The sequence below is a fragment of the Hordeum vulgare genome, chromosome 5H (assembly GCF_904849725.1).
Source record: "Hordeum vulgare subsp. vulgare chromosome 5H, MorexV3_pseudomolecules_assembly, whole genome shotgun sequence".
Lineage (NCBI taxonomy): Eukaryota > Viridiplantae > Streptophyta > Magnoliopsida > Poales > Poaceae > Hordeum > Hordeum vulgare.
The window spans coordinates 81089810-81111377 of NC_058522.1; the positions used below are offsets into that span (position 1 = coordinate 81089810).

A 21568-nucleotide genomic window follows, 5' to 3' on the forward strand; every position below is an offset into this window, starting at 1 on the left:
ACCATGAGGAGATCGATCGGCACCGCTCCCACCTGCAGTCGGACCTCATCGACGACTGAAGGTACACCATCGACTCCCTGCTTTGGGATACATGGCTCCACGATGAGCACGGCATCCACTCGCAATCTTTCTTTTTCGGTCGTCCTCCAAGCCCGTCGCGGGCGCGCTCCGAGCCCGTCCAGCCACATGGGCGTAGGCTGGTTCGCGACCTGACTCCTACGCCGTCGTCGTCTCCGTCCCCGCCACCACCCGAGCCAATGACAAACCGAGGAGGAGGAGCTCATGAGGCAGGTGATGGAGGACTCCCTCCACGCCCACGACGAGCGCCAATGGTAGGGCCTCGACGAGATGATGGCCCTGCCAGCGGTCAACGATGTCGCCTTCCTAGAACTGGACGCCTACATCAAGAAGGAGGCCATGAAGGACGTTTGTTTGGAGGCGCCGACGGAGGAGGTGCCGACGGGTTGGAACCCGACATTGACCGGGGAGTCCTGGTCATGACCGGAGACGTGTCGTGCATGTCTAAGGTGGACACCGGCCCGTGGTCACCCTCCCCGCCACGGGGTAGAGGTTGTCCACGTGCCACCGCCACAAAACACGTCTTCGATCTGGCAAGGGCCACCAACCTACTTCTAGAAGCCACCTCATACGTCGACCTCAACGGCGACAAGTAGGACAACGGCTACGGAAGACGACGGCACCCGTGGTGGCGACGGGCCTTATCTAGTTTTTTTTTATATTAATGTTGTGAACTTGGATTTTTAATATTTATATTTTTTTACATCATTTGTAATGTTTATTTGAATTTTTGTGTGTTAAATTTCAAGTTCGAATGAACGGACAGTTTGGGATGCAATGGGTCGGTTAAACGCATCGACCACCGCACGATTGCAAGTGAAGTGACGTTTTTCTAATCTCTACTAATAAAAGCACGAGAGGGCAGATCCAAAACACAATCTCATCTGTCTAATTACTTAATCAAGGGTCTAAATACATTGTTAACGAAACTGACGTTTTCGTTAGCGCTAATCCATCCCCCGCTCCACGTCTAGCCGCGACCCCCCCCCCCCCCGCTCCACGTCTCGCCGCGACCCCTTCCCCCATCGCGCCGCGACCCCTCCCCCCCTCCCCCCCGTCGCCGCTTCGCGACCCCTCCCCCCTCCCCCCCGCCGCCGCTTCGCGACCCCTCCCCCCATCGCGGCGATCTCCGCCACCATGCCACGCCGGTACCTTCCTTCCACCGATGGAAGAAGCGGCGGAGGAGCAAGCGGCCGCACCGGCCGCCGCGGAGTTCGGGGACGCAGCGGAGAACGGGATGGAGGAGGAGGGATATGCCGGCGTCGAGGAAGAGGGGTGAGGGCGGAGGCGGCCTACTTCTAGGACGCATCGGTGCCGGTGGAGATGGGCGAGATACACAGCATGGAGGCCCTCGACGCCGCGCTCGCCTCCTCCGTCGACCACAACCAGCCCATCATCATCGACTGGTACGGCACCCTATAGCCCGCCAATGGAGCTGTAGACCGCAGCGTGACTTGAGAGTTGAGACGCAACAATTTCGCGTCGCCGCTCTGTTTTTCAACCCGCATGTACTCTTGTTGATCTGGTCCTCGGATCAGATGATGAGGCTTTAGCGTGTTCTTCCCAGGATGGCCAGCTGGTGCCGGAAATGCATCTACCTCAAACCCAAGTTGGAGAAGATAGCAAGAGAATTCCCAGGGTTGGTCTGAATTCCTTGAAACCATTTCATTACCGAATTGATGAAATTTCACGATTCTTCATATTGGGGTTACTACTGATGTTTGGGATCCACAGCAACCAATCGTCCTGGAATGCGCAGGAGTAATTTTGTTGATTCTGTGACTAGACAGCACATCTCGTTTCTTCGCAGAGTCGGGTTTTACTTTGTGGATGTCAATAAAGTTCCACAGGCCGTGGTGAAAAGAGGCAACATAAGTGTAAGTCGGCAGGTTTTATCTCGGTCTTGGTCACTTCAGCTGAAGTTGAAATTTTTGAGTACCGTACTGATTAGTTCACGACGACTCTGATACCATGTGACTAGCTTATTTTAAATCTGTCATTGCTGCCATCTGTCTCTCTGCATCTACCTTCAGAAAATGCCTACTATTCAGGTAACGTCGTATTTATTTTTCGAATTTCTGTGTTTGGCACTTTATGGCTGAAATTCTGAATTTTCTTGTGATGACGCTTTTCATCCATTTCCGGTGCCGTCGCCCTCCGCTCGCCCCCGCTCGCTCGGCCCCCGCCGGTGGGGCCTTTGGCATGCTGGAGCGGTTAAGATGCGAGCGAGGGCTCCTGCGATGGCGCGATGCTTCTCCGCGCGCCGTTCATGCTCTTGGACGTGGGAAGGGATGCGGTTCTCGCAACATGGGAATGGCGCGTCCTGTGCTCCGGCCGTCCACGCATGGAGCTCGCCCCCCAAATCCAACGGGTTGGCCGGCTGTCGGCAGCGCCTCATCATGACGCACATGACGGTGGGTGGGCCCACCACGGCCGGGTGGGCGACGTCGGTTGCGTCCCTCCCGTCACCAACCTCTGCCACTATGGCCATATCCTAGGTATGCCGCCCCGATCGTCTCCCAGGTGCCACCCCCGTGAGCAGAGGTTCACCGGCGATAAACAAGGACGGCTGTGCATCCTGGCGTCTCAACTCCCAAGGTGCGGCTATGCATCCTGGCGTCTCAACTCCCAAAGTGATGTCTCAGAGCAGAAAGCAGAAGAAAGGCATTGAAATTCATTCACTTGTATGACTCTACACCAAGAGTTTGGTGCATTTTGATATGCAATTGCTTGAAAAATCCGTAGTCAGTCACTAAAAACCTGTCACTGAAGGCAGTACATGAAGTCATTCACTTTAAGTAGCCTATTTTGAACATTGTCTGCTAAATAGTAGCAATATCGTATGAACTGGTTTCATTTTGATAATCATGGGTTGTAACTTCCGTATGGTGGTGTACTGATTATGGCTTTTTTGCTGGATAGTGCTGAGGAGCCTTTGCTTCCTGAGGTGAAGGAGGAGAGAACCAGGAGGAGACAATTTGTGCAGGGGTTGGTGCTATCCCTGATGTTTGATGACATCTTGTGAAGAATGTCTTGTTCTAGAAATTGATTGAGAAGGGAGCTCTTGCTTCACGAGACAGTTTTATACCTTACCGCAAGTTGCTACCTTTCACCGAGTTGCCATTAAAAACAGACAATTTTATACCTTACCGCAAGTTGCGATAAACAAGGACATTTAGTGACTGACTAGGGATTAAGTGAATGTGGTGTGCTAAGATGGTGCACCGCTGGAGATGTATTTAGTATTGGCTTCCTGGACTTAGCGCTTGGAAAGTTTGTTGACACATATCTATGACAATAGAAGAAGTAATAATTATCTAACAATAGGAAGAAGTATTTAGTGTTTGCTTCTACTTGTCAATAAAAAGGTTTCTTATTTTCTCTGTGTTTCTACTAACTATGATGTGTGCATGTTGTTTCTACTAACTATGATGTTCTCGCATTCAACCTTTTTCTTATTTGTGATCAATTGAACAATTGCTCTATACTAAGCATACTAGATATAAGATGCCAATAATTCGTTCTTGCAATCTAATTTTCCGAATGGTTCCCCTTATGTTTCAGGTGAATGATAGAGGATCTTTGTTTCAAAACTCATGAATATGTCCCTCATAGTAGGAAGAATGTAATATTACTTAGCATGTCCCATTCAAGTACAACATCCAAGATGACCATACAATGTAAAATGGCTTTGACATTAATTTAAGAGTAGGTTTTTCCATTCTCAAGAAAATACTACATTGAAGATACAGTCAATATTAATAGTGATACATGCGTCATTTCAAGTAGTAATTCTGCTCAAAGTTTACACAGGATGAGATTTTAACTCTAAAGTGGAGAGCCCCTCCATGCACCATCGAATGGATCGTGCCGACCCTCAGTCCTGCAACTCTTCCTTTCTTACACCGCTCCCATGGTTATTAGTTTCCTTTCTTTCACCACTCCCATGGTTATTACTTGAGATATAATTTGAAATGTGCAATTGATATTTCTTTCTTCAGGAATATACTGAATGGAGATCTTGAGTTGCAGTGAATAGACATCGTTTGTCTACAAAATCAAAGTTTATGATTCATGAAGAAATCATGGTCTCGCTTCCTCCTTTTTGGGCTCACTTGACCCGTATCCAGGTACAATTACCTCCCTTTCTTTGTTATTGTGCTACGGTATTAGAAGAGATACTTTGGCTAAATGCGTCATTTCAGTTAAAACTTCGTTACTTTGTACTGATCATAGATGAGTGATCCATCTATTTTTCGATCATGTGTTTGTAATTGTTGTACTGTGAGATTTAATAGTTTGTAATTGTCGTATTGTGAGATTTAATAGTTTGTAATTGTCGTATTGTGAGATTTAGTAGCTGGTAGTAAATAGCTTTATACTGTCAAATCTTCTCCGACCATGCGCCAAGACATGGAGACCCTGTTGGGTACCGTATGGCTCATTTTTCGCGCAAACATGTAGTATAATTTCATCCTATCTGTTTAACCTTTTTATTTTGATTTTTTTCTTAACTCTTGATTAGACATGGAGACCCTGTTGGGTGTATGGATCATTTTTCTATCGTTTTGAACCTTGTAACCATCTTCCAATTTTTTGTCTCATCGACTATCACTGGTTACTTTTATTTCTTTTCTCCATCCGCTGCCCCGACCTTACTGATAATATTTTGCTTATTTACCAGATTGAGATTAAAACAACACCTGCTGACTTCTGCTTCCCTACAACAAACCATACTAGGCACTATTTTACTCGTTATGTTGAGTTCCACAGGTATATATGATGCAATAACTTTACAACTTGTATGCGCTAAATATGTTTACGATTTCTTAAATTTTTGAACTTCCATGATATTAGGTGTGTGAGTGCCAAGGGGGATGAAGCTGCTAAATGTGAAAAATTTGCCAAGTACTACCGATCTCTTTGCCCAGCTGAATGGGTGAGTGGCTTTGCTCTCTGTGCCTTTACATGCAACTGCAAAGGCATTATACCTTGTTGTTTGATTTTAAACAGTGGTGTTTTAGTTTTCAGTAGATTTTAGGAGTTGAATTAAATGGTTTTTCTTTCTGCTGCAATAGTAGATGCATAATGCGTGAACTTGCCTGAAGGTAAGAAATATATTGCACGAATTACTACATCTAAGTCCAGAATATTGCTTCTGGATTTACAAATCCATCAGAATCAAGTTAGTTTATTTTAACACAGTACAATGTAGGTGTTGTTTCTGCCAGTATCTGTGTATGACTTGGGAGGGGTAGGAAACATGAATTCCTCTTTATTTTGATTTTACTATTTACCTTTGAAAGTTATTTGGATACTTTAGCAGTAATGATATCCTTCTCTGAGCAGCGATTTGCAGACTGCATCTGTGGTCACGGTGAACAGATAAAATCTCTTAACGTACAATAATTAGGATTCAACAAGCGTAAACCCGTTACTTCTCTTGCAAATGAATAGACCTGATGAAATGAATATAGTTCGTAAATCTAGAAACAAAAAACAAAAGGTGCATGAAAAGCACTCTATTGCTTATATTTGGGAAACTGGCAGTGGCTTGTTTTATCATACAGCTACAACAATGCCGAACCTTGTTGTCCGAGACACATATATATTCACTATGCCTGTTCGAGTAATTCTTTTTGTTCTCAACCGTCCGCTTCATATGTTAGGCCTTGGAGGGTTGAAAATCAATGCCGAATTTTACACTTTGCGCCGAGCAGTTCATCTATGCCTCATGCTCAGCGATGTTGGCATGCTGGGCCATATCTACCAACTTCTGTTGTTAACAACATGAACGTTACCTTGTTTCCTTCACTGTCGTCAGCTTTTCTTTTTTGGTCTCACTGAATCAGGTTGACAAGTGGAACGAGCAGAGGGAGAACGAGACATTTATAGGGCCCCTCTAAATCGTCTGTTTGAGAGTCTCCTCAGCTGCTTTCGTGTCAGCGCTACTGCTGCCTCCTGGTTGGAATTTATGCTCGTGTCGTGTACTCTCTTCCAGCAATCGCTGCAGAACAGCAGGTGATGCTTTTCTCCATGTTGCAGAAATAATTCAGCATGCTTATCTATCATGTTATTCAGACATGCCTTTTCACGCATTTTAATTTAATTATATTCTGAAATGAGGTGCCATTATTGCTTTTATATTGTTTTTAATTTAATTATATTGCTTTTATTAATTCTAAGCATGCATGTCCTTTGACTTACCAATGGTGGATTGAGGAATCGAATAGTAGATTCTTATAAAGCATGTCCTCATCATGCGGAAACTACTTCTGTTTGACGACTGGATTGCCAATTCGTATCAATATGCAACGAATGGGCATCAGATATATCGTTACGAAGCATAAATTGTTTATATCGGTAAGCCAGTTTGGGTCGTATGAACATACTTCCTTCGACCCAAAATTCTCGTCTTAGGTTTGTTAGATAGGGATGAAAGTAATACTATCTTTCTGCCAGGGTTCAGCAACAACGGTGCATGCTAGCGTAGCGTTCGTTGTGTTTGTGTATGCATGGTTGTGCTCGCCCGTACTAAGCCGGTCAGCTGGAGCACAACATATAAAGAAGGCTGCTGCACGTACCCTTCATTACATTGCAGGGCCCAGTCATACGGCGCAGAACGTACATAAACGTCGCTATCTACTACACGTACAAGCTGCGATTATAAGACCGCTCTCCATGCAAAAAAAAAAAAAAGAATATAAAATTGCTCTAAGTTTTACGTGGACGCTCGGCGCAGATGTTATGCCGCACTTAATTTGTGCCAGTTAACCTGCACGTTTCCTTTCTCGCAAGCTGTAACTGGACAACACATGTATGTCATCGGTTTCATTTCCACATGCATTACAACATACATTAGGCTTGATTACAGGTAAACTATGGGCTAACTTATCTTGCCGAGACAACAAACAGCAACAGAGGGAGACAACAACTCATCTGACCGGAAAGAAGAACGATATACAACATGCTAGCCAAGCTGACTGAACTGAAGTTTTGACATAAGATGAGACAGAAACTGACGATACAATACATATGTATGTAACGCGAATTACAACGTTAGGCTTACAAGTAAAATCTTGACTAGCTTTATAGTCCATTGTTTTCATCCCACGTTATTCGATTATACGTGCGTTGTTACTAGTATTCTAAACAGATGAAATCCGAATAAAACATGCGTTCATTCAGAATGGTGGTTTGTAGTTGTCCTAAGTACTGTATTTCGGGAAGGCGGAAATTAATTGGTCCATGGCTGAGGGTGGTGGGCAGTTGACGATTTACTGCTGCCCGCGGGTCAGCAACAGTGCATGCTGTTACACGACACTGTAGACGAATTTAATGAATGAATCAAGATATGGGGATCGACAGGTGGCAGTGCTGCTCATGCTCCAACCCTCTGTGAGACGCTCGGTACACATGCATGAAGTGCATGCACGGCCCAACTTTGGTCACCGTCACTGCTTTTTCCAGGACGCCGGAGAGAGCAAATTGCACAAACCACCCACATTTCATAAAGAACGTCTACTCTGCGGGTTTCTTATATATAGAACCTCAAATATAGGTGTAATCTCTCACAAGTAGGTCTAATCTAGCGTTTAGATACGTTGAGATGATCTTTTTTTAGGGGACGTCCATGTCAAGTAGACCGAAACGGTTCTGCATCTACTACTACGAGGCTATGGGTTGTGAGGGGAGAGGAGGCTGGCGGCGGGGTTGGGGGTTTCGGGAAGACATAGCTCGGGTTGGCTGGAATTGGGGTTGGTTTGGGGTGGGGGTGGGAGGTATGCCTCATGGGATGTAGGACGCAGTTCCGTGGGCTGGTCTCTCACAGTTCTTTTAACCGTGGGAGGAAGAGGTCGAGTGAACCGGTTTTTGTGGGCTAATTGAAGAAAATCAATGGGAGGGAGCGGAGGACGTGCGTGCGTGAGAGGGAAGAAGTATCAATAGTGTGTGGAGAGGTGGTCGAACCATCATGACGACAAATCCCCCTTTAATAGTAGAGATTATTCCACACATCGACCGACTCGTGGCTGCATCTTGAGTATTAAGTTCATGCAGAATAGAGTAACTCATTAGGTAAGATGACATGATGTAGAGGGATAAACTCAAGCAATATGATAAAACCCATATTTTTATCCTTGATGGCAACAATGCAATACGTGCCTCACTACCTCTACTTTGTCACTAGGTGAGGACACCGCAAGATTGAACCCAAAACTAAGCACTTCTCCCCAAACCAAACTAATAACTTGAAGAGACTTGCTAAGATATGAATCATGCATATAAGAATTCAGAGAAGATTCAAATAATATTCATAGATAATCTGAACATAAACCCATAATTCATCGGATCTCGACAAACACACCACAAAAGAGTATTACATCGGATAGATCTTCATGAAGATTATGAAGAACATGGTATTGAAGAACAAAGAGAGAGAAGAAGTCATCTAGATACTAGCTATGGACCCGTAGGTCTGTGATGAACTACTCACGCATCATCGGAGGGGCAATGGAGTTGATGTAGATTCCCACCGTGATCGATTCCCCCTCCGGCAGATTACCGGAAAGGCTCCCAGATTTGATCTCACGGGAAGAGAGGCTCCCGGCAGCGGAAAGGTATTTTTTGTTGCTCTCTTGGTACTGGGGGATATTTGGCAAATTATAGGAGGAGGATTAGGGTTAGGAGGCCTGCAAGGGGGCCACAAGCCACCCCCCTAGGGCGCGCCCTGCAGGTTTGTCGTCTCCCGGGAGGTCTCCTGCCCCCCTCTCCAAGTTTGGCATGTTTCTTCTGGTCCAAGAAAAATCATTCCAGAGATTTTATTCTGTTTGGACTCCCTTTAATATTCCTTATCTGCAATACTCAAAAACAAGGAAAAAACAGAAACTGGCACTAGGCTCTAGATTAATAGGTTAGTCCCAAAAATGATATAAAATAGCATATTAATGCATATAAAACATCCAAAACAGATAATATAATAGCATGCAACAATAAAAAATTGTAGATATGTTGGATACGTATCAAGCATCCCCAAGCTTAATTCCTCCTCGTCCTCGAGTAGGTAAATGATAAAAACAGAATTTGTGATGTGGAATGCTACCTAACATATTTATCCATGTAATATTATTTATTGTTGCATGAATATTTAGATCCATAAAATTCAAAACAAAATTCTAATATTGACATAAAAACAATAATACTTCAAACATACTAACAAGGCAATTGCATCCTTTCGAAATAACATGGCCTTAGAAAGTTATCCCCACAAAATCATATGGTCTGGCTATGCTCCATCTTCCCCACACAAAGTATCTAAATCATGCACAACCCCGATGAAAGTCAAGCAATTGTTTCACACTTTTCATGTTCTCAAACCTTTTCAACTCTCACGCAATACATGAGCGTGAGCAATGGATATAGCACTATAGGTGGAATAGAATATGGCGGAGGTTGCAAGGAAAAAAAGGAGAAGATAGTCTCACATCAACTAGGCGTATCAACGGGCTATAGAGATGCCCATCAATAGATATCAATCTGAGTGAGTAGGGATTGCCATGCAACAAATGCACTAGAGTTATAAGTGTATGAAAGCTCAAAAAGAAAACTAAGTGGTTGTGCATAAGATGAAAAATTCCACTAGTTATATGAAAGTGACAAAATAGGAGACTCTCTATGAAGAACATGGTGCTACTTTGAAGCACGAGTGTGGAAAAAGATAGTAGCATTGTCCCTTCTCTCTTTCTCTCATTTTTTTCTCTTTTATTTTTTTTATTTTTTTGGTGGGCATCTGTGGCCTCTTTTATTTTTTTATGTGGGCTTTGCTGGCCTCTTTTATTTTTTGTAAAGTCCGAAGACTCATCCCAACTTGTGAGGGAATCATAGCTTCCATCATCCCTTTCTCACACGAGACACTGCTCTAATAATGCAAATCATCACACTTTTATTTACTTACAACTCAAAGATTACAACTCGATATATAGAACAAAATATGACTCTAAGCAATATGGTAGTGATGGTGCGTGCCATAAAAAATGGAACGCTGGTGTTGCATGGCAATATATCTTGGAATGTCTATGAAAATGCCATAATAGGTAGATATGGTGGTTGTTTTGAGGAAAGTATATGGTGGCTATTTTGAGGAAGGTGGGTTTAATGTGTCGATGAAAGTTGCGTGGTACTAGAGAGGCTAGCAAAGTTGTAAGGGTGAGAGTGCGTACAATCCATGAACTCAACATTAGTCATAAAGAACTCACATACTTATTGCAGAAGCCTATTAGTTATCGAAGCAAAGTATTAGACACATGCTCCTTGGGGAAGGGTTGGTAGGAGTTAAACATCACTCGATCCCGACCTCCACACAGAGGTTGACAATCATTAAACAAATCATGCTCCCACTTCATCACATAACGGTTCACCATACGTGCATGCTACGGGAATCACAAACTTTAACACAAGTATTTTTTTCAATTCATAATTACTTACTAGCATGACTCTCATATTACCATCTTCATATCTCAAAACTATATGCAAGGAATCAAACTTCTCATCATATTCAATGCACTTAATATGAAAGTTTTTATTGTATCCCTCTTGGATTACCATTATAGTATGACTAAATTCATAACCTAGACCAATTATTGTGCTATTCAATTTCTATAAAATAAAACACCACCGTGCTCTAAAAGATAAAAGCGAAGCACTAGAGCAACATTGCCTAGCTCAAAAGATATAAGTGAAGCACATAGAGTATTCTAATAAATTCATGATTCAGCGTGTCTCTCTCAAAAGATGTGTGCAGCAAGGATGATTGTGGCAAACTAAAAAGTAAATACTCATATCATACAAGACACTCCAAGAAAAACACATATCATGTGGTGAATAAAAATATAGCCTCAAGTAAATTTACCGATGGATTGAACACGAAAGAGGGGATTCCTTCCGGGGCATCCCCAAGCTTAGGCTCTTTGGTATCCTTGAATATGTCTTGGGGTGCCTTGGGTATCCCCAAGCTTAGGATCTTTCCACTCTTTATTCAATACTCCATCAAATCTTTACCCAAAACTTGAAAACTTCACAACACAAAACTCAACAGAAAACTTATGAGATTCGTTAGTATAAGAAAAATAAATGACCACTTTAGGTACTGTTGTGAACTAATTCTTTATTTATATTGGTGCAATATTTAATTTATTCCAACTTCTTCATGGTTCATACCCCCGATACAACCCATAGATTCATCAAAATAAGCAAACAACACAAAGAAAACAAAATCTGTCAAAAACAGAACAGTCTGCATCAATCTATAAACTTCGAATACTTGTGTAACTCTAAAAATTCTGAAAAAATAGGAAAATCAGCGAAATTTGTATATCAATCCTGTGTAAAACTTGCAGACCAAAATCAAGTTCCGGTGAATTTAAAAAAATTGTGGACTGAGAGCAAAAGTTTCTGTTTTTCAGCAAAATCAACTTGCAAACACCGTAGACCATCCCAAAGGTCTTACTTGGCTCAAGCACTAATTAAAACAGAAAAACAAAATTATTAGAGAGGTAATAATGTGTGCATCAATCAAAAACATAAGCAAAAACAAAAGCATAAAAATAAAATTGGGTTGCCTCCCAACAAGCGCTATTGCTTAACGCCCCTAGCTAGGCATAATGCAATAGATCTAAGTATTGTCATCTTTGGTATGCAATTCATAAGTAGCTCTCATAATAGATTCATAAGGTAATTTTATTTTCTTTCTAGGAAATTTCTCCATGCCTTTCCTTAATGGAAATAGGAATCTAATATTTCCTTCCTTCATATCAATAATTGCACCAATCGTTTTAAGGAAAGGTCTACCAAGAATAATAGGACATGTAGGATTGCAATCTATATCAAGAACAATGAAATCTACGGGCACATAATTCCTATTTGCGGCAATAAGACACCATTAATCCTTCCCATAGGTTTCTTAATGGTGGAATCCGCTACATGCAAATTTAAAGAGCAATCATCAAGTTCACGGAAACCTAGCACATCACATAAAGTTTTTGGAATCGTGGAAACGCTAGAACCCAAATGGACACAAAGCATGACACTCATAATCTTTATTTTTAATCTTAATAGTAGGTTCCCACTCATCATAAAGCTTCCTAGGTATAGAAACTTCCAACTCAAGTTTTTCTTCAAAATATTTCATCATAGCATCCACAATATGTTTAGTAAAAGCTTTATTTTGATTATAAGCATGCAGAGAATTCAACATGTATTGCAACAAGGAAACACAATCAATCAAAGAACAACTATCATAATGAAAGTCCTTGAAATCCAAAAGAGTGGGTTCATTGCTATTTAAATTTTTGATCTCTTCAATCCCACTTTTATCAATCTTAGCATTAAGATCTATAAACTCCGAGTCACCGGGACTCCTTTTAACTAAAGTTGACTCGTCTCCAGTACCATCTTTTTCAAGATTCATATTATAAAACAAAGATTTGATAGGAGTCACATCAATCACTTTAAGATCTTCATCATTATTATCTCGAGAACACACCTTTTCAAGCCATTCACGCTTAGCACGTATTCTAGCGGTTCTTTCCTTACACTCATCAATAGAAATTCTCATAGATTTTAAAGACTCATTAATATCATGCTTGGGTGGAGTAGATTTAATTTTCAGAGAACCAATCTCAAGAGAAATTCTATCAATGTTCCTAGCCAAATCATCAATCTTGAGCAACTTTTCTTCAATCATAGCATTGAAACCTTTTTGCGAGCTAATAAATTCTTTAATATTATTCTCAAGATGAGAGGGCATCTTATTATAATTTCCATAAAAATTGTTGTAGGAATTATCATAATTATTAGAGGAATTACTAGGAAACAACCTAGGATTGAAATTACCTCTATACACTTTATTGCCAAAATTGTTCGTACCAACAAAATTCACATCCATAGATTCATTATTATTTCCAATCAAAGAAGACAAAGGAATATCATTGGGATCAATAGGAGCACTCTTACTAGCAAACAATTTCATCAATTCATCCATCTTTTCACTCAAAGTATTTATTTCTTCAATAGCGTGCACCTTTTTAGTAGTAGGAGATCTTTCGGTATGCCATTGAGAGTAATTTTCCATAATATTATCTAGGAGTTTAGTAGCTTCTCCTAATGTGATTTCCATAAAAGTACCACCCGCAGCAAGACCGTCCTCATAAGCTCTAACCTCGCCAGCCTCCCCATGTATATGATGGGGATGTACATCTTGCCCGAAGGGGTGCATAGTGCCTTTGACAAGGAGCTGACTAGGTTCTTCTGGCAGGCAGGGGATGGACGACCTAAATACCATATGGTGAAGTGGGCTAACATGTGCCTGCCGAAGGATCGAGAGGGGTTAGGCATCCCTGCGTCTCGTCGTATGAACGTCGCCCTCATGCTACGTTGGGTGTGGCGGATCCTGCGGGAAGATGGAGGTTTGTGGTTACAGTTGATTGAGGCCAAATACCAGCAGGGTAGGCCCCTGCTGGCTTGCTCGCACTCGACTGGGTCCTAGTTTTGAAAATCTATCCAGGCCATCAAGGATGATATTAGGTTGGGTCTGCGGTTCTCGGTTTGCAATGGGTGTGGGACCCAGTTTTGGTTGGACCCCTGGCTTGCTGGAGAGCCTCTACGCTTGCGATTTCCGAGGCTCTTTGCTATTTGTGATGACCTGGTTGTCCTTGTATCTGCGGCTGTTGTGGAGGACGGGTGGCATTTCGCGTTCCGCCGCTCCTTCGGTCCAGCCGAGGTACATGAATGGAATGCCTTGAAGGAAGTAGTCCCTCTGCCGGTCTCTTCGGTCAACGACACTGTCTCTTGGAGTCTCTCTCCTTCGGGAGAATTCTCCGTTAGCTCGGCTTATCAGGCGCTCTGCCGGGCGCCGATTCTTCCATGGCTATCCCCACTTTCGAAGGCCCCGATGCCCATTAAAATCAAGATTTTCGTGTGGCAGCTCCTCCGTGACCATTTGCCGTCGGGGACCGAGGTGTTGAAATGCCATGGTCCGGTTAATGACATCTGTCCCCTATGCCGCATACCAGAAATGGGAACACACATTCTGTTCTCTTGCGTAGCTGCTCAGGCACTTTGGTGCTTTGTGCGTGAGGTGCTAGGGTCGGAGTGGGAGGCTCCTGACCTTGCAGTATTCTTGTAGGTAAGGGCCAGGCATGTTGGCCGTAAGCGCCGACAGTTTTGGCTTGTCTTCGCAGCTATGATGTGGACTCTTGGGACTACTCGCAATAAAATGGTGATTGAGCACGTGTTGCAGCGGCGTGCCTCTGACTCGTTCTTCAAATTTCTTGCCTTCTTGCAGCTCTGGCATCCGCTCATTAGGCCCCGAGATCGTGCCCGGCTCCAGCTGTATGTGGACGCGTTGCTGACGTCCGCGCAACGGCTCTTTGCCCCATCGCGTGTGTCTTAGCTTGCCCTATGGTGGCCTTTTATGTTTCCTCTCATCTCATTTGGGCGTGATTATGTTGTGGCCCCAGCTATTTTCCTTTTCTTCACTTGATTCGGGTATGGTTGTCTGGATGCTAGAATATTTGCTTTATCTATAAAGCAGGGTGAAAGCCTATTTCAAGAAAATCTAAAAGATTTCTAGAAGGAAAATCCAATCCCACATAATTTTTTTTGTATAATCATCCATAAACTCAAACCATGCGCGGGGCAATTCCTAATCATTAGTTTCATCCTCTCCCAAGATTGTGCAACATGCTCATGACCAAGTTGCTTAAAATTCATTATATCGTTCCTAAGGGAGATAATCTTAGAGGGCGGAAAGTACTTGGAAATAAAAGCATCTTTACACTTATTCCATGAATCAATACTATTCTTAGGCAAAGATGAAAACCAAGTTTTAGCACAATCTCGTAGTGAGAAAGGAAATAGCTTTAATTTAACAATTTCATTATCCACATCTTTCTTCTTTTGCATATCACACAACTCAAAGAAAGTATTTAGATGGGATGCAACATCTTCACTAGGAAGGCCAGAAAATTGTTCTTTCATAACAAGATTAAGCAAAGCGGCATTAATTTCATAAGATTCTTCACTAGTGGCGGGAGCGATCGGAGTACTAATAAAATCATTATTATTAGTAGTGGAGAAGTCACATAACTTGGAATTCTCTTGAGTCCTCGTCACAAAGTAAGCAATCTAGCACACAAGCAAGCAAATGAAAAGATGAACGGAAGAAGGGTGAATAAAAATCTTTCTGATATTTTCTGAAAATCGTTTTAGAAGTGGGGGAGAGGAAAATGAGAGGCAAATGGTAAATAAAGTAAATGCAAGAGATGAGTTTATGATGGGTACTTGGTAGGCTTGATCTTGCTATGTATCCTTCCCGGCAACGGTGCTAGAAATCCTTCTTACTACTTCTTGAGCTTGCGTTGGTTTTCCCTTGAAGAGGAAAGGGTGATGCCGCAAAGTAGATAAGTATTTCCCTCAGTTTGTTGAGAACCAAGGTATCAATCCAGTAGGAGGAACAAGCAAGGCCCCAATCTTTGCACCTACACAAACAATCAAACACTTGCACCCAACGCTAAAAAGGGGTTGTCAATCCCTTCACGGTTATTTGCAAGGATGAGATCTGATAGAGATAGATATTAAAGATTGCCAGAACGAAAAGTAAAACAAAAGTAAATAAATTGCAACAATATATTTTTGGTATTTTTTGTTTGTAGGTCTGAAAGTATAATATGGAAAATAGACCCGGGGGCCATAGGTTTCACTAGAGGCTTCTCTCACGAAGGAAAATAATACGATGGGTAAAAAAATTATTGTCGATCAATTGATAGAAAAGCGAATAATTATGAAGATATTCAAGGTAATGATTATGCATATAGGTATCACGTCCGTTTCAAGTAGACCGAAACGATTCTGCATCTACTACTATTACTCCACACATCGATCGACTCCTGCCTGAATCTAGAGTATTAAGTTCATGAAGAAGAGAGTAACGCATTAGGTAAGATGACATGATGTAGAGGGATAAAATCAAGCAATATGATCAAAACCCCATCTTTATATCCTTGATGGAAACAATGCAATACATGCCTCGCTACCCCTACTTTGTCACTGGGTGAGGACACCGGAAGATTGAACCCAAAACTAAGCACTTCTCCCCAAACTAAACTAATAACTCGAAGAGACTTGCTAAGATATGAATCATGCACATAAGAATTCAGAGAAGATTCAAATAATATTCATAGATAATGTGAACATAAACACACAATTCATCGGATGTCGACAAACACAATGCAAAAGAGTATTACATCAGATAGATCTTCATGAAGATCATGAAGAACATGGTATTGAAGAACAAAGAAAGAGAAGAAGCCATCTAGCTACTAGCTATGGACCCGTAGGTCGGTGGTGAACTACTTACGCATCATTGGAGGGGCAATGGAGTTGATGTAGATGCCCTCCGTGATCGATTCTCCCTCCGGCAGATTACCGGAAAAGGCTCCGAGATTGGATCTCACGGGAACAGAGGCTCTCAGCGGCACAAAAGTATTTTGTTGTTGCTCTCTTGGTATTGGGGGATATTTGGGAACTTATGGGAGGAGGGTTAGGGTTAGGAGGCCTACAGGGGCCACAAGCCAGGGAGTGCCCCCCCTAGGGCGCGCCGTGTAGGCTTGTCGTCTCCCGGTAGGTCACCTGCCCCCCTCTCCAAGTCTCGCAGGTTTCTTCTGGTCAAAGAAAAATCATTCCGGAAATTTTATTACATTTGGACTTCGTTTAATATTCCTTATCTGCAATACTCAAAAATAAGGAAAATACAGAAACTGACACTAGGCTCTAGATTAATAGGTTAGTCCCAAAAATAATATAAAATAGCATATTAATGCATATAAAACATCCAAAACAGATAATTTAATAGCATGGAACAATAAAAAATTATAGATACGTTCGAGACGTATCAATCTCACGTGATGATCGGACTTGGGTTGGTGAATTTGGATCATGTACCATTCGAATGACGAGAGGGATGTGAATTTGAGTCAGAGTTCTTAAGTAATATGATTAATTGGACTCATTATCATGAACATAGTGAAATTGTCTTTGCGAATTATGTTGTAGGTGATTAGCTTGCGTTGTAGCTCCCGTGTTTGTTTTGATATGTTCCTAGAGAAAATTAAGTTGAAAGATGATAGTAGCAATTATGCGGACTGGGTCCGTAAACTCAGGATTGTCCTCATTGCTACGCAGAAGACTTATGTCCTTAATATTGGAGAATGTTGCATGGGAAACAAAAAATTTCCTACGCACACGAATACCTATCATGGTGATGTCCATCTACGAGAGGAGATTAGATCTACATACTCTGGTAGATTTCTTAGCGGGATGCGTTAAGAAACACGGTTGATGTAGTGGTACAGCTTCGTGATTCAAATCATCGTCGTCTCACGATCCGTCCCACGATCCGTTCTGATCTAGCGCCGAACGGACGGCACCTCCGCGTTCAGCACACGTAAAACTCGATGACGATCTCGACCTTCTTGATCTAGCAAGAGAGACGGAGAAGTAGATGAGTTCTCCGGCAGCGTGACAACGCTCCGGTGATGGTGATGATCTACTCCTGTAGGGCTCCGCCCGAGCTCCGCAGAAATCCGATCTACAGGTAAAACTACACGGTATAGGTTTGAGTTGCACGTGGCAAAGTTGTGTCTCAAAAATCCCTAAAACCACCAGTATATATAGGAGGAGGGGAGGGGCTAGCCTTGGGGCCCAAGGGAGCCCCAAGGGCGCCGGCCGAAGTGGAGAGGAGATATTAAAGATTGCCAGAACGAAAAGTAAAACAAAAGTAAATAAATTGCAACAATATATTTTTGGTATTTTTTGTTTGTAGGTCTGAAAGTATAATATGGAAAATAGACCCGGGGGCCATAGGTTTCACTAGAGGCTTCTCTCACGAAGGAAAATAATACGATGGGTAAAAAAATTACTGTCGATCATTTGATAGAAAAGCGAATAATTATGAAGATATTCAAGGTAATGATTATGCATATAGGTATCACGTCCGTTTCAAGTAGACCGAAACGATTCTGCATCTACTACTATTACTCCACACATCGATTGACTCCTGCCTGAATCTAGAGTATTAAGTTCACGAAGAAGAGAGTAACACATTAGGTAAGATGACATGATGTAGAGGGATAAAATCAAGCAATATGATCAAAACCCCATCTTTATATCCTTGATGGAAACAATGCAATACATGCCTCGCTACCCCTACTTTGTCACTGGGTGAGGACACCGGAAGATTGAACCAACTAAGCACTTCTCCCCAAACTAAACTAATAACTCGAAGAGACTTGCTAAGATATGAATCATGCACATAAGAATTCAGAGAAGATTCAAATAATATTCATAGATAATGTGAACATAAACACACAATTCATCGGATGTCGACAAACACAATGCAAAAGAGTATTACATCAGATAGATCTTCATGAAGATCATGAAGAACATGGTATTGAAGAACAAAGAAAGAGAAGAAGCCATCTAGCTACTAGCTATGGACCCGTAGGTCGGTGGTGAACTACTTACGCATCATTGGAGGGGCAATGGAGTTGATGTAGATGCCCTCCGTGATCGATTCTCCCTTCGGCAGATTACCGGAAAAGGCTCCGAGATTGGATCTCACGGGAACAGAGGCTCTCAGCGGCACAAAAGTATTTTGTTGTTGCTCTCTTGGTATTGGGGGATATTTGGGAACTTATGGGAGGAGGGTTAGGGTTAGGAGGCCTACAGGGGCCACAAGCCAGGGAGTGCCCCCCTAGGGCGCGCCGTGTAGGCTTGTCGTCTCCCGGTAGGTCACCTGCCCCCCTCTCCAAGTCTCGCAGGTTTCTTCTGGTCGAAGAAAAATCATTCCGGAAATTTTATTACATTTGGACTTCGTTTAATATTCCTTATCTGCAATACTCAAAAATAAGGAAAATACAGAAACTGACACTAGGCTCTAGATTAATAGGTTAGTCCCAAAAATAATATAAAATAGCATATTAATGCATATAAAACATCCAAAACAGATAATTTAATAGCATGGAACAATAAAAAATTATAGATACGTTCGAGACGTATCAATCTCACGTGATGATCGGACTTGGGTTGGTGAATTTGGATCATGTACCATTCGAATGACGAGAGGGATGTGAATTTGAGTCAGAGTTCTTAAGTAATATGATTAATTGGACTCATTATCATGAACATAGTGAAATTGTCTTTGCGAATTATGTTGTAGGTGATTAGCTTGCGTTGTAGCTCCCGTGTTTGTTTTGATATGTTCCTAGAGAAAATTAAGTTGAAAGATGATAGTAGCAATTATGCGGACTGGGTCCGTAAACTCAGGATTGTCCTCATTGCTACGCAGAAGACTTATGTCCTTAATATTGGAGAATGTTGCATGGGAAACAAAAAATTTCCTACGCACACGAATACCTATCATGGTGATGTCCATCTACGAGAGGATATTAGATCTACATACTCTGGTAGATTTCTTAGCGGGATGCGTTAAGAAACACGGTTGATGTAGTGGTACAGCTTCGTGATTCAAATCATCGTCGTCTCACGATCCGTCCCACGATCCGTTCTGATCTAGCGCCGAACGGACGGCACCTCCGCGTTCAGCACACGTAAAACTCGATGACGATCTCGACCTTCTTGATCTAGCAAGAGAGACGGAGAAGTAGATGAGTTCTCCGGCAGCGTGACAACGCTCCGGTGATGGTGATGATCTACTCCTGTAGGGCTCCGCCCGAGCTCCGCAGAAATCCGATCTACAGGTAAAACTACACGGTATAGGTTTGAGTTGCACGTGGCAAAGTTGTGTCTCAAAAATCCCTAAAACCACCAGTATATATAGGAGGAGGGGAGGGGCTAGCCTTGGGGCCCAAGGGAGCCCCAAGGGCGCCGGCCGAAGTGGAGAGGAGGACTCCAACTCCAATTCGGTTTGGGGAAGGAGGAGTCCTCTTCTCCCTTCCCACCTCCCTCTTTCCTTTTTTTCCTTTGGTGTTTTTCCACTTGTGGCGCCATGGCCTTATTGGGCTGGCATCACTAGCCCACTAAGGGCTGGTGCACCACCCTAGGGTCACTGGGCTCACTCCCGGGTGGGTGGGCCCCTCGCGGTGAATACCCGGAACCCATTCGTCACTCCTGGTACACTGCCGTAAATGCCCGAAACTTTCCGGTGACCAAATGAAACCATCCTATATATCAGTTTTCATTTCCGGACCATTCCAGAAACCCTCGTGACGTCCGTGATCTCATACGGGACACCGAACAACATTCGTTAACCACACATATAACTCAACTATACTAAAACATCATTAAACCTTAAGTGTGCAGACCCTCCTTGTTCGAGAACTATGTAGACATGACCCGAGATACTCCTCAGTCAATATCCAATAGCGGGACTTGGATTCCCATATTGGATCCTACATATTATCCGAAGATCTTATCAGTTGAACCTCTGTGCCAAGGATTCATATAATCCCGTATGTCAGTCCCTTTGTCCTTCCGTATGTTACTTGCCCGAGATTCGATCGTCGGTATCCGTATAACTATTCACTATAGGAATTAGCTTCTTTGCCATCTGCCATCACAGACGGCAAAGAGTAATCCACCGACGACAAAGAGTAATACACAGACGGCAAGGAAAACCACTGTCGGCAAAAATTCTACGTCAGCATACGACGACATTGTAGCTTCTTTGCCGTCTGCCTCACCGAAGCGGACGACAAAGCTCTTTGCCATCCGCTTTCCATAAGAGCATTCAGCAAAGATGTCGAGACGGCAGCCGGCAGGCATTGCCTCCGTTAGGGGCTAACGGAGGCTTTGCCGTTTGCCTCCCCCTCTTCTTTGCCGTCTGCCTCCACCTCCTCCCCCCCTCCACTCTTTGTTGCCTGCCTCCCCCCTCTTCTTTGTCGTTTGCCTCCACCTCCCCCCTCCACTCTTTGTCGTTTGCCTACCCCTCCCCCACTCCTCTGTGCCCTCTTCTTTGTCGTCTGCCCCCCAGGAAGCAGATGGCAACGAGACTATATGGCCAGCTGCTGTTGTCCAGGTTGCACAGCTGGGAGCCACGTGGCACCTTTGCCGTCAGCTACCTGATGGCAAAGGCCTTCGCCATCAGCTGGCAGACGGCAAAGAGCCTATATTGTCACATTTTTGTTTATTTTTTGCTATTTCACATCACATATATATATATATAATTCATAGCACATATATGATAAATAGGTCACAACACATATATGATATACATATAAAGCTCATCAATGCCATTTGTTCATCAACGTACATCCCATATATCAAAAGAACCAACACATACAAAGTTTCATCCATATATACATACATATAGTTGCACATATATTGTTCATCCATACATACATATACATATAGTTCCACATTGTTCATCAACTCAAATAAAAATGGGAACTAAAGCACTACAATGCCAGCTTCCATGCAT

At 42.8% G+C, this 21568-nt stretch overlaps 2 protein-coding genes across 2 annotated transcripts; both read left to right on the forward strand.

Annotated features, from left to right (window-relative positions):
- The first annotated feature begins 1239 nt into the window (after positions 1–1239).
- Positions 1240–2185, forward strand: LOC123397959 (thioredoxin-like 3-1, chloroplastic). The gene is made up of 4 exons (XM_045092468.1): positions 1240–1484; positions 1646–1717; positions 1889–1955; positions 2112–2185. Exons 1-4 carry the CDS (start codon positions 1402–1404, stop codon positions 2178–2180), a joined length of 291 nt encoding a protein of 96 aa, XP_044948403.1. The 5' UTR covers positions 1240–1401; the 3' UTR covers positions 2181–2185.
- A 2294-nt stretch (positions 2186–4479) lies between these two features.
- On the forward strand, positions 4480–6082 carry LOC123396354 (cytochrome c oxidase subunit 6b-3-like). Its single transcript, XM_045091307.1, has 4 exons — positions 4480–4512; positions 4604–4851; positions 4936–5017; positions 5931–6082. The coding sequence occupies exons 1-4, from the start codon at positions 4480–4482 to the stop codon at positions 5982–5984; spliced, it is 417 nt and encodes a 138-aa protein (XP_044947242.1). The 3' UTR covers positions 5985–6082.
- Positions 6083–21568: the final 15486 nt, after the last annotated feature.

Bases quoted from the DNA above. Each gene is read 5' to 3' on its own strand.
- LOC123397959 (XM_045092468.1), top strand. From the start codon at position 1,402: ATGGGCGAGATACACAGCATGGAGGCCCTCGACGCCGCGCTCGCCTCC. The intron at 1,718-1,888 runs GTTGGTCTGAAT...GTTTCTTCGCAG, and splicing joins ATAGCAAGAGAATTCCCAGG to AGTCGGGTTTTACTTTGTGG. The intron at 1,956-2,111 runs GTAAGTCGGCAG...ATCTACCTTCAG, and splicing joins TGAAAAGAGGCAACATAAGT to AAAATGCCTACTATTCAGGT.
- LOC123396354 (XM_045091307.1), top strand. From the start codon at position 4,480: ATGCGCCAAGACATGGAGACCCTGTTGGGTACC. The intron at 4,852-4,935 runs GTATATATGATG...CCATGATATTAG, and splicing joins CGTTATGTTGAGTTCCACAG to GTGTGTGAGTGCCAAGGGGG. The intron at 5,018-5,930 runs GTGAGTGGCTTT...TCACTGAATCAG, and splicing joins CTCTTTGCCCAGCTGAATGG to GTTGACAAGTGGAACGAGCA.